At 41.2% G+C, this 15,539-nt stretch overlaps 1 protein-coding gene across 4 annotated transcripts in view; it reads right to left on the reverse strand.

Annotated features, from left to right (window-relative positions):
* The window catches only part of BRINP2 (BMP/retinoic acid inducible neural specific 2), a 143,308-nt gene that overhangs the window by 20,457 nt on the left and 107,312 nt on the right, over window positions 1-15,539 (reverse strand). For all 4 annotated transcript variants that reach the window (XM_086342414.1, XM_086342415.1, XM_086342413.1 and 1 more), the window contains 2 exons: window positions 3,701-3,891; window positions 1,761-1,969 (listed from right to left, as the gene is read on the reverse strand). In XM_086342414.1, the coding sequence (XP_086198540.1) occupies window positions 1,761-1,969; window positions 3,701-3,891 (400 nt within the window). The remainder of the gene's footprint in view (window positions 1-1,760; window positions 1,970-3,700; window positions 3,892-15,539) is intronic.

The raw sequence follows: 15,539 nt of genomic DNA on the forward strand, positions 1-15,539 counted from the left end.
TTTCAGATCGGCACCTCGCCCCAGTGTTATCTCAGTTAATGAAATCACTGTTCATCATGTTACTCAGGCCAAAAATCGTGTGGTTAATCTTGACTCCTTTCTTCCAGTTTCTTACCTGGATAGGCTCTACCATCAAGTATAACCTGAACCTGGGAGCTTCACATCAGCACTATTGCACCAACTTCATCCAAGTCACTGTTGTTCATCTTGGCCAGTGCAGTAACGGGTCCACTGGGCTCCAGGAACCCCCTTCTGTCATCAGCAATGCCCTCATGGTCTGGCCCCTGCAACCACTGTTGCCTCATCTGCCTCTTCACTCTGACTCCACTCCAGCCACACTACCGGTGCTCCTGGATCATACCAAGCACACTCCCACTTAGGGCAGTTGCACTCCCTCCCTGCTCTGTCTTGAATGCAGTCACCCAAGACACCCTTGTGACTCACGCCCTCGCTTCACTGATACCTCTGATCTGGTCTTCCCTAAAGTACCATGTTCCCATCACCCTCTATACTCGTCCCCGACTTTGTGTCTTTCTACCAATAAACTCACTTTTGGATTCTCAGTGTACCCAGAAGAGTGCCTGACACATAACAGGTGTTCAGTAAGGTTGAATTGGCATAGGCACATTGCTGTATGTAAAACAGATAGCCAAAGAGGACCAACTGTATAGCACAAGGAGCTCTACTCAATACTCTGTAATAACTTATATGGGAAAAGGATCTGAAAAAGAATAGATATATGAATGTGTATAACTAAATCACTTTGCTGTACACCTGAAACTAACACAACATTGTGAATCAACTATAATATAAAATTTAAAAAATTTTGAATACTTATTGAATGAATGAATGAACGAACAAAACTTCCTTGTGAATCTTGGGTGGGATAAAAGCAGAGTATAAGACTGATTCTGAACAGCCTCACTCTATGTTTAGAAGTAGAATCTCCAGTGATCCCAAGTATCATCACTACTCTTCTCCTCCCTTATACAACATGAACTGTCCTAGAAATCTTCTAGAGAACATGGGATGGACGTTACAGTTATTTAAATCATAGGAAGTATTGAGCTTTTCAAATATACATGAAATCCCATCACTCCTCTGCTTGTTTTCTACTGTGCTTTGACTTATATTAAAAGTCTTATCCCAGCCATGTGAGCCGGCTCCAGCCTACCTCTGAACGTCATCTTGCACCAGCATCTTTCTTGCTCACCTCTCTGGAGTCACAGCAGTCCTGGGTTTCACCATGGTTCCTGCCTCAGCACCTTAGCACTTACCATTCCCTCCTCCTGAACACCCTTCCCTCAGATCTACACACAGCTGGCTTCTAAGGATTCAGACCCCAGTCTAAACCCCAAGTGCCTTCCCCTGCCCCTCTCGCCTCAGAAGTCTGCACCTATGACCCCGTTTTCCCCTTACATCATAACCTGGAGTGACTTTGCTGACTTTTACAAGTTTATTATGTTCATTCCCCGACTATAATGTGACCTCTGGAAAGCAGTGGCCCTGGTTGCCTTTCGCTGAGGTTCCCTCAGTGGGAGCCTGCCTTAGGGAAGATGCCATGTGGCTCTTTGCTGCAGAAGGAAGCGCCTGCCCAGGCTTTAGGGCTGGTTTAGGGCTGTGCCCACATCAGAAAGCTGCTTTCCCACTACCCTCAGTCAGGCCTGGCTGACGTAGAGCTGGCAAAGACCCAGGCTTCCGCCTGGTGTCTCTGCCTGCCTGTCTCTGCCTGCCTCCCCCAGGACCTCTCAGGCCCTTACCTTGATGGCCCCCGTGGCTATCTGGATGTGGTGCAGCCGCCGCAGGGTGCTCTCTCTGTCGATGAAGTAGGAGGCTGCCAGCTGGTGCAGGGTCTCCAAGGACACGGCGGAGCTGTTCCCACTGCCCCCGATCACAGAGGCACTTCCTGCCGTCTCCGACTTCCGGCTCAGTTTCCGCTTGTCCACAAAGATGGTCAGGGACTCTTCTCCTACAGCAAACAACATGGGTGTCCTGGTGAGGACCCCAGCTCCCCAAGCCCCTACCCGTAAGAACATGAAACCCTCAGACTGAGCCTTACTGTGGCCCCTGCTGACAGCCTTTTCCCATCCCTACCATGCTCGGAGCACTCTCATCAAACTGCACCACAGCAGAAGGACATCACTGCATGAGAGGCCAGCCTCCTCCTCCTCACTTCTGTAATCTCCCAAAGCTCATCCCCCGCCCCTCCAGCTTATCCATTTAACATCCTTTATTGATCTCTGTCTCAGGCAATCTACCTCTATGGGGAAGATAAAATTCTCTCTCTCAAGTTGTTTATAAAGAATCACCGTGGATATTTCTGCTCCCTAAGAAAGGGCAAAAGCCTTGAAGCTCAACCTCCCTTTTCCCCCTCAAACGCTCAGCACCTACGACATGTCAGCAGCTGGCCTGAACCCTTGGCGTGTTCCTTTGTAGTCCATAAGACAGTGAGCTAAATGTTATAATAAAGCCTGCTTTCTTCTTTCCAGGACAGAGAGAACTCTGCCTCTTTCCAGCTCTCAATTCTGCTCTGGGTCCTAGCCAGAGGTTGTACCACCCCACCTTTGCCTCCATCCAGCCCGGAATCATTGGAATCTGTTTGGCTGGTTACCAGTCTCTACAGAGTGGTAGCAGAGAGATCAGGAACTTAATGAACATTTACTTTTTTGCCTATGTGTCTGGGCTTCCCTGGTGGCTCAGGCGGTAAAGAGTCTACCTGCAATGCAGGAGTGCGTGGGTGCTAAGTCACTTCAGTCGCGTCCAACTCTGTGTGACCCTGTGGACAGTAGCCAGCCAGGCTCCTCTGTCCCTGGACAAGAATAATGGAGTGGGTTGCCATTTCCTCCTCCAGGGGATCTTCCCCACCAGGGATTGAACCCAGGTTTCTTATGTCTCCTGCATTGGCAGGCTGGTTCTTTACCACTAGTGCCGCCTAGGCTGCCATGAAGGCGACACAGGTTCAATTCCTGGGTTGGGAAGATCCCCTGGAGGAGGAAATGGCTACTCATTCCAGTATTCTTGCCTGGAGAATGCCATGGACAGAGGAGCTTGGCAGGCTACAGTCCATGGAGTCACAAAGCACTGGACATGACTGAGTGGACATACTACTGTAGCCACAGCCAATATTAGGATATGGAGAAACTTCAGGGTTAGATGGCTCAGTCAAAAGAAAACTGGGAGCGCCCCCTGCTGGCAAGTTCTTAGTAAACGTCTGTCCCCCATCCTCCTTACGCTACAACCCCCTCCCCAAGAGGATGATTATAAGCAAAGAGCAATGTTCTGGCAATGAAATTGGATGTCAAGAGATTACACTGTTGACAAATGCACCAGAAGGAGAACATTTCCCAGTAAAAAAAAAAAAATGATGGGGAACACATGTATACCTGTGGTGGATTCATTTTGATATTTGGCAAAACTAATACAATTATGTAAAGTTTAAAAATAAAATAAAATTAATTTAAAAAATTAAAAAAAAAAGGATGTGCCGACACTTAGATGTGTAGTGTAAACAGTTGCTTCTTGATTCACTTTTTCTTAAAAATATTCTGATTAGGTTTTTTAAAAAAAAAGAAAAAAAAAAAAAGGAAGAATAAAAGATCCAGGAAAAGTATTGAAGCTGTAGTCAATAGGTGTTAGAAAGCTATTTCCAATGGTCTGGCAACCAGCGAGTGTAGGATGGTAGGATCAAGGTACTGCTTACCTCCGAGGGTGGCAGAAAGTAGGAAGTGAGTGCCATACTTTTTGATCAGGCTTTCGGTGACCTGTTGCAGGTTGGGTCTCCTTCCCAGGAGGCGTATGTTCCGGATAAACTCTGGGGCAAGAGGCAGTGGTAAACTAAAGAAGTCCTTCCTTTCCAGAGCCAGGTTGTTCACTTTCCAACGTGCAAACTCCCTGGAGGGAAAGACAAGGGAAAGTTCATTGTATTCTGGGACAAGAGGAATAAAGTTGGGAGCAGGCGCGGTTCTTTCTTCACTCGCACAGCCTCATCTGCTCTCAGCACACATCTCTGCAGATGCAGGCACCAGTGCCTAAAAGAGGCCCTCTGGCGTCTCATTCCCAGGTGGTAAGAAATCCCTATCCCAGTTGACCTCCCAGAATATGCTCCCACCCGGCCTTCTCATTGGAGAGTGGCTTCCCTTCTCCTGAAGGCAGTCATGGTAGTAGTGTGTAGTAGGGGAAAAACAAACAATGAAAATATTGGAAGTGGTTTTCAGAAATAGGAAAATGAAAGAAAGTGTAGTCACTTAGTCATGTCCGACTCTTTGCAACCCCATGGACTGTAGCCCACCAGGCTCCTCTGTCCTTGGGGTTCTCCAGGCAAATATACTAGAATGGGTTGCCATTCCCTTCTCCAGGGGATCTTCCCAACCCAGGGATCGAGCCCAGGTCTCCTGCACTGCAGGCAGATTCTTTACCATCTGAGCCACCAGAGAAGCAGAAATAAGACCTAGTCACAATTGCAACTCAGTGGATGAGTCACTTCACGACCTCTGTTACCCATTTTTGAAGTCAGAAGATTGGTTTAGAACAATAGTTCTTAAACTTTTCGGTCTCAAGATACTACCACACTCTTAAAAATGAAGAGCCCCCTGTATTCATGTGGCTTATATCTAATGATAATTACAACTTTAGAAATTTAAACTGAGAAATTTAAATCCACTTTTTCCTTATAACAGGAATAAAGCCATTACAAGCAACATAAATAACATATTTGTGTGACAATCACTGTATGTTCTAAAGCAAAACAGATTTAGTAAGAAGAATGGCATTTTCTTTGCCTTTTGGCAAATCTCTTGAGTTTCTGGCTTAGCAGAAGAGAGCTGCATTCTTGTATTCTGTGTTCAATCTGTTGTGATAATTGTGAATATTCTTCTTTGGGACCACACTACACTCAACAAGCATACTTTCTTAAAGGTTAATTACTGTGTGGACTCTGAAACAATACCAATAAATTTTTCATACTCAGTTACATTAAAATCCAGTGTTCTATATTGCACTTCGAATGCATCTTTTTACTCTGTGATTTTGAAACATCATATACTGGTCATCCATCTGCAAAATATAGGACCATTGAGTTATTCAGATCTTCCATATTTTGACTTTTATTATATAATATCAAAACATCATATTTGTTAATATCACCACAAATCTCATCAAAAAGGTCCTTAAATATTGGAAAGCTGTCAAGCTTATGATGACAAATACAAGTTTTCCAAAATTCTAATTTTCATTTGAAAGCTTACATTTTATCACTGGTAATAAATACTGCCCGTTGTTTCCCTTAAAGAAGCAGGCTTGCTTCATTCTTTTATTTATTTATTTTTGAGAAACTGTCTGCCAAACACTACAATCTGAATAACCATAGTTTGTCTTTTGGTTGTTCAAGAAAATTTAAGTCGTTCCATGAAAAAAATGGCTATTTCAACTCAACTCAATCAGAAAACTATTTTTCTCTGAGACCACCATTCTTCAGTAACCTCAAACATGCCTTTATGTGTACTTTTCACTTTATCATACAAAATATTAAAAAGACATGAGCTCATGGTCAAGATCCAATAAAAATAGATTTTACTGCTTCAGAGGCATTCGTGAAGCTAACACGCATGTATATGTGTATGCATTTTGGTTCAAGTATGTAATGATGACTATATGACTACCAGCATCATTGAGTGAGACTGCCCTTATTCAATTTAAGATGCCAGCAGTTTCATTCACCATTACTTTTGCACATTTACTGCAATGTCAACATGGACATCTTGAAAGGAACTAAGGGGATATGCATTTTAAGAACCTTTATACTAAATGATGGCAAAGTTCCTTTCTAGTCCCATCTGGAATGTTAATATTCATGCTTTTCTCCTCACTGAAATATTTGTATTTTAAAGGATGAAATTTAAATGAATATATCCACTAGTAAAAAGAAAAAAAAAAAAGGGAGTTTTTTCCATTGTCTCCCAAATTATAGTAGAAAGGATCAGCTCCACTGCCTTAGAAAACCACAACATGTAAATAAAGTCTTAACATTCTCACTCAACTCTGCTCTTTATAATAGTGCCAAACCTTGGTCTAACCTTCCCTCCAAATCTATGAAGCAAAAATGACAAGGCCACAGAAAAAAATAATTCAGAATAAATAAATAAAGAGCATGTCCACTGGAGACTATAGAATCCTATCTAATTCCAGAAACTAAGAGAGGCGGCATGTTCCAAACATTACCAGAGAAATAAAGGAAAAGAGATGACTAATAATTCATGGGTTCCCACAAAACCTTTTACAATCCCCATTGTGTGGTTTTATTTATCTAAGCAGACAAGTTCATAATAATGCATTATCATTTATTTCCTTTGTGTGGGAAATGCTAAACTTTAATTAAAGTAGGGTATTTGTGAAAAGTATTTTCTATCTCAAATCCCACTGCAGCATAATGAACAGTTGCTTGGTTTCACTTCTTACTGGCTGGACAGCCAATCAAACACATAGAGGAGCTTACTAAAAAAACAAAAACAAAACAAGACCCAGCCATGTTCTGCACACCAGACTCACTTCAGCTTTAAGGACACATATTGAAAGTGGGGCTTCCCTGGTGGCTTAGACAGTAAAGAATCTTCCTGCAATGCAGGAGATCTGGGCTCCATCCCTGAGTGGGGAAGATCCACTGGAGGAGGAAATGGCAATCTACTCCAGTATTCTTGCCTGGAGAATCCCATGGATGGAGGAGCCTGGCAGGCTGCAATCCATGGGGTCACAGAGAGTCAGACACGACTACACACACACAAGGACTATACTGAAAGTGAAGGGATGATCAAAGATATCCCATGCAAATGGAAACTAAAAGAAAGCTGGGGTAGCTTATTTAAAAAAAAATAGGTGTAAAGTCAAAGACTATAATAAGAGACAAAGAAAGTCATTACATAATGATAAAGAGATCGATTCATCAAGAAAATATAACATTTATAAATATTTATGCACCCAACATAGAAGCATCTAAATATGGAAAGCAAATAATAATAGATCTGAAAGGAAAAATAGACAGCAATGCAATAATAGAAGGCAACTTCAGTACCCCACTTTCAAAAATGGAAAGATCATCCAGACAGAAATCAGCAAGTAAACACTGGACTTAAACTACATGTTAGACTAAGTGGACATAACAGATATTTATTTATAGAATATCCCATTCATCAGCAGAATATATTTCTCAAACACACATGGATCATTCTCCAGGATAGCGCATATATTAAGCCACTAAACAAACCTTCATAAATTGAAGAAGACTAAAATCATATCACACATCTTCTCTGACCATAATGGTATGAACTTAGAAATCAATTACCAAAAGAAAAATGGAAAATTCAAATTCACTAATGCATAGAGATTAAACAGCAGGGTCCCAAACAACCAGTGAATCAAAGAATATATCAAAAAAATAAAATCTTGAGACAAATGAAAATGGAAACACAAATGCAAAAACCTGTGGGAAGTAGTAAGGGCAGTTTTAAGAGGAAAATTTATAGCAATAAATACCTACATTAAGAAAAAATAAAGACCTTAAATAAACAATCTAACTTTATACCACAAGGCACCAGAAAAAAAGAACAAACTAAGCCCAATGTTAGTAGAAGAAAGAAAATAACAAGATCAGAGTGGAAATGAATGACATAGTAACTAAGAAGACAACAGAAAAGACCAATGAAACTTAGACTATTTTTTGAAAGGTTAAATAGACAAATTGTTAACTAGACTAAATGAAGGCAGAACCAAAAAAAGACTCAGATTAGAAATGAAAGAAGAGACATTAAAAATGACACCACACAAAGGATAAAAGACTACTACAGAAATTAGGCAACCTAGAAGGGATAGATAAATCTACCAATACAGAATCATTAAGAAATAGAAAACCCTAACAGTCAAATTACTAATAAAACCAAAAACAAAATTCCCAATGCACAAAAGTACAGGACCAGATGGCTTCAATAGCAAACTCTACCAAACATTTAGAGAAGAATTAACCTGATCCTTCTCAAACTCTTTCAGGCAAATAGAAGAGATGGGAAATTTCATACTCATTTTATTAGGCCACCTTTATCCTGATACCAAAACCAGACAAGGACATTATAAGAAAAGAAAATAGCAGGCCAATATCCCCAATAAACATAGATGCAAAAAATTCTCAACAAAATGTTAGCAAACTGAATTCAATAGTACATTAAAAGGATAAAACACCTTAATCAAATGGGATTTATTCCAAAGATGCAAGGATCAATATGATACACCATATTAACAAAACAAAGGATAAAAATCATATGATTATCTCCATAGATGTAGAAAAAGCATGTGACAAAATTCAACATTCATTTGTGATAAAAATTCTCAGCAAAGTGGGTACAGAGGGAACAAGTGCAAGCCTGCATGCTTAGTGACTCAGTCGTGTCTGACTTCATGACTCCGCAGACTGCAGCCCACCAAACTCCTCTGTCCACAGGATTCTCCAGACAATAATACTGGAGTGGCTTGCCATTTCCTCCTCTAGGGGATCTTCCCAGCCCAGGGATAAAAGCCAGGTCTCCTGCTTTGCAGGTGGATTCTTTACCATCTGAGCTACCAGGAAAGCCTCAACATTATAATGGCCATCAATGACAAGCCCACAGATAATATCATATTCAATGATGAAAAGCTGAAAGCTTTTTCTCTAGCATCAGAAATAACACAACATTGTCCATTCTCTTCACTTTTATCCAAGATAGTACTGTAAGCACTATCAAGAAATAACAGGCAAGAAATAAGTCACTCAAATCGGAAAGAAATAAGTAAAATTGTCTCTACTGGTAGATGGCATAATATTATACATAGAAAACCCTAAAAACTTCACCCAAAACTGTTAGAACTAATAAATTCAATAAAGATGAAGGATACAAAAATATACAAATACAGTTGGATTTCTATAAACTAATGGTGAAATATCAGAGAAATTAAGGAAACAATCCCCATTTACATTTGCATTAAAAAGAATAAAATACCTAGGAATAAATTAAATGAAGGAGGTAAAATATTCAAACACTGCAAACTGTAAGTCACTGATGAAAGAAATTAAGAAGACACAAATACATAGGAAAATATTCCATGTTCACGCATTGGAAAAATCAGTATTGTTAAAATGCCCATACGACCCAAAGCAATTGCAATCCCTATGAAAATTCCAATGGTATTTTTTACTACTTTCTACCAAAGTAGAAAAGACAATCCTAAAATTAGTATGGAACCCCCAAATACTATGACCAGCCACAGCAACCCTGAGTAAGAGGACAAAACTGGAAGTATCACACTTCTTGTTTCAAATTATACTACAAAGCTATAGTAGTCAAAACAGTATGATATTGACATTAAAAAATAGACACAATTGATTGAAGGAACAAAACAGAGCGCCTAGAAATAAACCCACACATGTAAGGGGCCAAAAATATTCAACGGAGAAAAGATAGTCTTCTTTGAGATAATGGGAATGATAACTGGAAAATTGGATAACTATATGCTAACAAATTAAACTGGACCCCTAAATTACATTATACATAAAATCAATTCAAAATGGATTACAGAATTGAACTTAAAACTGGATACTATAAAACTCTTAGAAGAAAACCTAGGCAATAAGCTCGTTGACATGAATCTTGGTGATGTTGTTTGTTTCTGGCACCAAACAATTGTCCCTGATTTGTTAAAGACCACATTTAGATGTTATTAAATAACAAAGAATTTCTATCCTATCAATTTCTATTCTATTAAATTGTTAGAGGGTGAAAAACACAAGGACTCTTCTATTTTCCACAGTTTCTTACAGTGGTGAAATACCCTCACTGAAAGGTAAAACCATCTTAAAAAAGAGGTGGCTCCCACTTTAATTAAATCTAGTAAATAAAAACTGGTGGTCACATTGCTTACTCAGTGCACTTCATTCAAGACTGCTGACTAGTATCTCCTTCAAGAAACTTGCCCTGACTACCCCATCCAAAAGGGCATCCCCATCACTCACTCTCTGTCTCTATGCTTTATAAATCTTTTTAGCACTTATCACTAGCTGAAACAATACATATTTTCAATTCTCTTTCTCTCCCACTAGAACATAAATTCTGTGAGGGCAGGAATGATTCTGTCTTATCCAGCAGCAATAAAATAATGCTAGATATTCCAAAACAGAACAACAGTAGATATTCAGTAGATGTTGTTGAATGATTCTCTCATTTATTTTGTTTATTTAAAATAAACAATCATTTATGTCACAGCTCTCCTAATCCTCTAGTTGTTTGCAAATTATTGACAACTTGATAAAAGAACTTACAGGATGAGAATACATAGAAGCAAAAAGCACTTAATGATTGACGTGAAATAAAAGTAAAGCATTCTAAATGTGTATGCATATCAAAGGGGAAATTAAATTTGACTTATAAAAATGTAACTTAAGGGCATACTTCTGTGACTTCTTATATATAAATCAAGGCACTGATATTTTCTTACGCTTTGGTAAACTGAGTCTGGGTCGTCTTCCATCGTTGTCAGTGGACATGGGCAACTTCCGATGACTGTCCACAGTCCACACACACAAGTCCAGTGAGTACAGAGCGCCCATTCGGACTCGGCTGTGCTTTACACTCAGTGTTAATGATCTCGAGCTCCAACCCTCTATACTGTGTCTAACAACAATTTTTGCCACACTCACAGAGTTAAAGATCCCCAAAGAGGCAATGATCCTGAAGTCTTGTACTTTTCCTTAGTCTTAACCTTCTGTTGTCCAACATGAGACTTGACGTATTTTATTGTATCACGTATTTTATCCAAACCAAACCAAAGATCTGACTGTATCTTACGTAAGTTGAATATACTGAAGTTCAGAAAACTTAGTCAGTTGCCTGATGTCACAGGACTACCAAGAGGGAAACTGGGGCTGTTAGAAGAAGCATTTGAGTACGATTCGCCAATCGTTCTCCTGTCGTTGTGTACACTCACAATTCTCTGTATGTTTTGAACTGGGATCAATGAATGAGGCTTCTCAGGCCTGAGGAGACAAGCACAGGTAGTTCTGCCGCCCCAGACCCTGCCCAACTGCCCCAAGGGCTGAGGGCATCAATACATGGACACACCTGTCCATGATGCATTTGTAGCAGCACACATGCCAGCCTGCACAGAAGCTGAGACCCTCTCTTCCATTCCTCTTGCATCACAAGAAAACCATGAATTAGTTTCCCAAAAGCAATATAACCATTTGGCGTTAGAACCAGAACAAAATCTAGTGTCCTAACCCTCTCTCAGAGCTATTAACAGCAACTATGATTATGACGACAATCATAACAAGGAGACCCAGAGAAGTTAATAACTTGCAAAAAATCACACAGTAAGTGGCAGAGCTGAGATCAAAACCCAGGTCAATACCATACTGCTGTTTCTATAACACAGTTTTCCTTTGTGTACTTTCAATTAAGTGTATTTTACTTTATGCTAATTCCTTTTAAGTGTTTACTGTCTTTTAACAAAATATTTTCATTGCCCAGAACACTTACTTCCTTTTATTACCTAAACAGAATGTACTATATATCCAAAGCATAGTGCGAGGCATACGCCAAAGCAAAACCCTCTTTGGACAAAGGTAGTTTCAAGACACCCATTTGTGGGAGGAAAATTGAGACCTAGGAAAAAAAAAAAAAATCAAGTCCATGCACCGGGTACCATGCAAGGAATCAGAGATGAAGGCCTGAATCCGGTGCCTATGCCTGCTCTGGAAATCATAACACAGAATAACAAACGACTTAGAAAATGAATGATACTGTCTTAGGAAGCTTTTTATGAGCCAATAATAAAAAAAATAATGGTTAACATTTAATGAATTCTTAGCATGTGCCAGGCATTCCAAGTATCTTGCAAGTATTAACCAACATAATAGTCAAAATAGTCAATATAATATTGAAAATATTCAATATAATATTCAAAAGACCCCTATAAGTAATAAAATATAATTATCCTCATTTTACAGACAAGGAAATTGAGGCACAGATAATTTGCCCAGTAGGTAATACCCAAAGTCAGGAATTAAACACAGGCTGCCTGGCCCCAAGATCCACAGTATTCACCAAGATGTTATACCACCTCCCCTGCGAAACTCAAAGGGGCAGTTGTCATTTTGTGAGTGGAAGCACACGTGTGCAGGCAGGTACGCTGTGCGTGTGTAAGTGGTAGGAGCATGTCACTGGAGAAAAATACTCTCCCCAAACAAAAACCTCCTCCATAAACTGGTAGGGCACCGAATCAGAAATAAGCATCAGGCTTCTGCTGGTGGCAAGAAGGTTCGGGCTGCGAGGGCACCCAGCGGTTTTCCCTTCTACTTCACTAAATTTCCTGCCTGCCCTTTGGGGCCCTTCACTGAATCAAAATAATGGAGAAAACATCTGTGAATGGAGTTTGAGCCAAAGTGGTAGAAATTGTGCTTACAGAACTTATTAACCTGGTTCCTTCCAGCATCTGAAAACCTCAGAAGGCAATACTGGAAGGCAGCCTGAGCTATTCAAAGAGTAAATGTTCATTTCCAATTTTTCATTTAGTAGTGGGTTTTTTTTTTCATAATAAAATAATCAAGGCTCTTTTTTTCCCTAGGAAAAGGATGTTTTCTATATATCAATTACATTAACACATACTACTTCAATTAAGCCATCATCTTTGTTTCAATTAAGACATCAAGTAAATTTCCATTTCAATTAAGCCATTTCTCCTAAAATCTTCTCCTACTGTGACTGTTTCACAGTCAACAGTATGTGAAAGCAAACATTTTAAGCACTAGGGAGGCCCATTTGGAAAGGACCCTTAAAGCAGCAAAGGGTGAAATCAAGGGCAACCAGAGCTCTCCAGTGTGGACTCTGCCTGCAAAGGTGTTCATCCAGCACTTCAAAAAGGTGCTGGAATTAACAGAAGTTTAGGCCATTTGCTATTGCATTTTAAATTAGCCTAGTGAATCACACTTATTTCTGTCAAAGGATTTAGCATACCCATACAATCATTAATAACCAAAACAAAGTTTAGGGAAGATATGATCGAGACTGGGCTTCCGAGGTGGCACTGGTGGTAAAGAGAGTGCAAAGTCGCTCAGTCGTGTCCGACTCTTTGCGACCCCATGGACTGTAGCCCACCAGGCTCCTCTGTCTGTGGAAATTTTCAGGCAAGAGTACTGGAGTGGGTTGCCATTTCCTTCTCCAAAAGTGGTAAAGAACCCGCCTGCCAATGCAGGAGACATGAGACTCGGATTCCACCCCTCGGTTGGGAAGATCCCCTGGAGGAGGGCGTGGCAACCACTCCAGTATTCTTGCCTGGAGAACCCCTTGGACAGAGGAGCCTGGCAGGCTACAGTCCATAGGATCGCACAGTCAGACACAACTGAAGTGACCTAGCAGAAGTGATTGTAGTTATCTTTGCCTCAAACTGCTTAACACTACTGGTCCAGATTGCCAATACATGATGCTTCTGCTTATACATGAGTTGAGGGGTTTTTCTGGGATCCAAAGGGGCCTGTGACAGGAGAGCTAAACCGGCAGCCGAGTGCCAAGCCTCAGGCGATGGGAGCTTCAGCAGGGCCTGGGGAGCAGGCCAGCTCTGGATCTGAAGAAAAAGGGCCTCCGATTAGAAGACTAAATGGCTACAAGGTGTTCCCAGTTTGAAAACTGTAAATGAAAAGGGGTGCCCCCATGTCACAGCTACCGACACGCGTGTCACCCTCCCCCGAAATACTATGTTCCTCTGTCACACACAAGGTCAACAAGAACTGCTTGCAGAGTCCTGTACTCTTAGTCATGAAAGAGGCAAAGAGCACAGCTGGTGGCTTCCATCCAGGTGAGATTTCCAGCAGCAATGTGCTGAAGAACCACTTTTTGGGCTTGTAAACTGAGAATCTGAGAATCTCTTATATATTGAGAATATCAATCCAGCCCCTTTGAAGAGTCATGATCCATGAGCTTCCCTCCCTATGAAACCTTAAGGGAGAAAGTATTTTTTAAAAAATCCATAGTTTAATCAGAAATAGAGTTAAAGATGTAGAAAATAAACTAATGGTTATCAGGGGTCAGTTGTTCAGTCACCCAGTCGTGTCTGACTCTTTGTGGTCCCATAGACTGCAACATGCCAGGCCTCCCTGTCCCTCACCATCTCCCTAAATTTGCCATTAGGGTGCCATTGAAGGTAACTAATAAGGACCTACTGTATAGCACAGGAAACTCTACTCAATACTCTGTAATGACCTATATTGGAAAAGAATCCAAAAAAGAATGAATATATGCATATGTGAGCTTCCCTTGTGGCTCAGCTGGTAAAGAATTCACCTGCAGTTCTGGCAGGGTTTGATTCCTGGGTTGGGAAGATTCCCTGAAGAAGAGAAAGGCTACTCACTCCAGTATTCTGGCCTGCAGAATTCCATGGACTGTATAATACATGGGGTCACAAAGAGCTGGACACGACTGAGCAACTTTCACTGCCACTTTCATAACTGATTTACTTTGCTATATGGCAGAAACTAACACAACACTCAGAGAAGGCGATGGCACCCCACTCCAGTACTCTTGCCTGGAAAATCCCATGGACAGAGGAGCCTAGTAGGCTGCAGTCCATGGGGTCGCTAAGAGTCGGATATGACTGGGCGACTTCACTTTCACTTTTCACTTTCATGCATTAGAGAAGGAAATGGCAACCCACTCCAGTGTTCTTGCCTGGAGAATCCCAGGGACAAGGGAGCCTGGTAGGCTGCCGTCTCTGGGATTGCAGAGTCAGACACGACTGAAGCGACTTAGCAGCAGCAGCAGCAACACAACACTATAAGCCAATTATACTCCAATAATTTTTTTAATCCATAGTTTAAAAACAAAAACAAAACTATACCTCAGTGAGGCTGAAACTTAGTAGTAGTGAGCACTGCAACCTACAATATGGGTGATGGTACTGAGACCTCATGTTAAGAGCCGATTATTATTACCAGTTTTCCACATGTCTTTTCCTCTGCGTGGGAAGCACATTTAGGCTCATTTCCAAGACCACCAATATGGCTGCCATTTGGAAAATCACATTTCCTGTATCCCGAGAGAGTGTGGCTTAGCCCAGCCCCCTCCTCAGCCCAGTCCAGCTCCGCGCTCCTGCCGGCTTGTTCCATCCTGTCCCAGTGTCAGTGTGCCCCTGAGTGCCCAGAGCCCATTTGTTCCCCCTAAATTAGAATCCAGCCTGGTTTTACCGGGGAGGGATTCCATGCTGTTTCCAGCAGAGCCAATTGATCATCACCTGCTCACTCAGGCAGCAGTTCTAAAAGAGGTTCTGGTACTACCTGAGAGGCTGGGAGAGGCCTTAAGGTCACCTGTAAGTTCACCTGTAAGTCCAAGATGCCCAACTCCAGCTCTACTTTGAACACAATGGCGGAAACAGTGGGCTGGTGTGGTCAGCAATGTCTCCCTTTTCTAGTCCTTATCCCTCCTTATCCATTTCCAACAACTTCTCTTTGGGGGGTAACCACCTCCGAACTTTAGTAT

Source organism: Bos grunniens, chromosome 16 (assembly GCF_055505025.1).
Source record: "Bos grunniens cultivar Pamir isolate PY7600 chromosome 16, Bosgru_T2T1.0, whole genome shotgun sequence".
NCBI classification, from domain to species: Eukaryota; Metazoa; Chordata; class Mammalia; order Artiodactyla; family Bovidae; genus Bos; species Bos grunniens.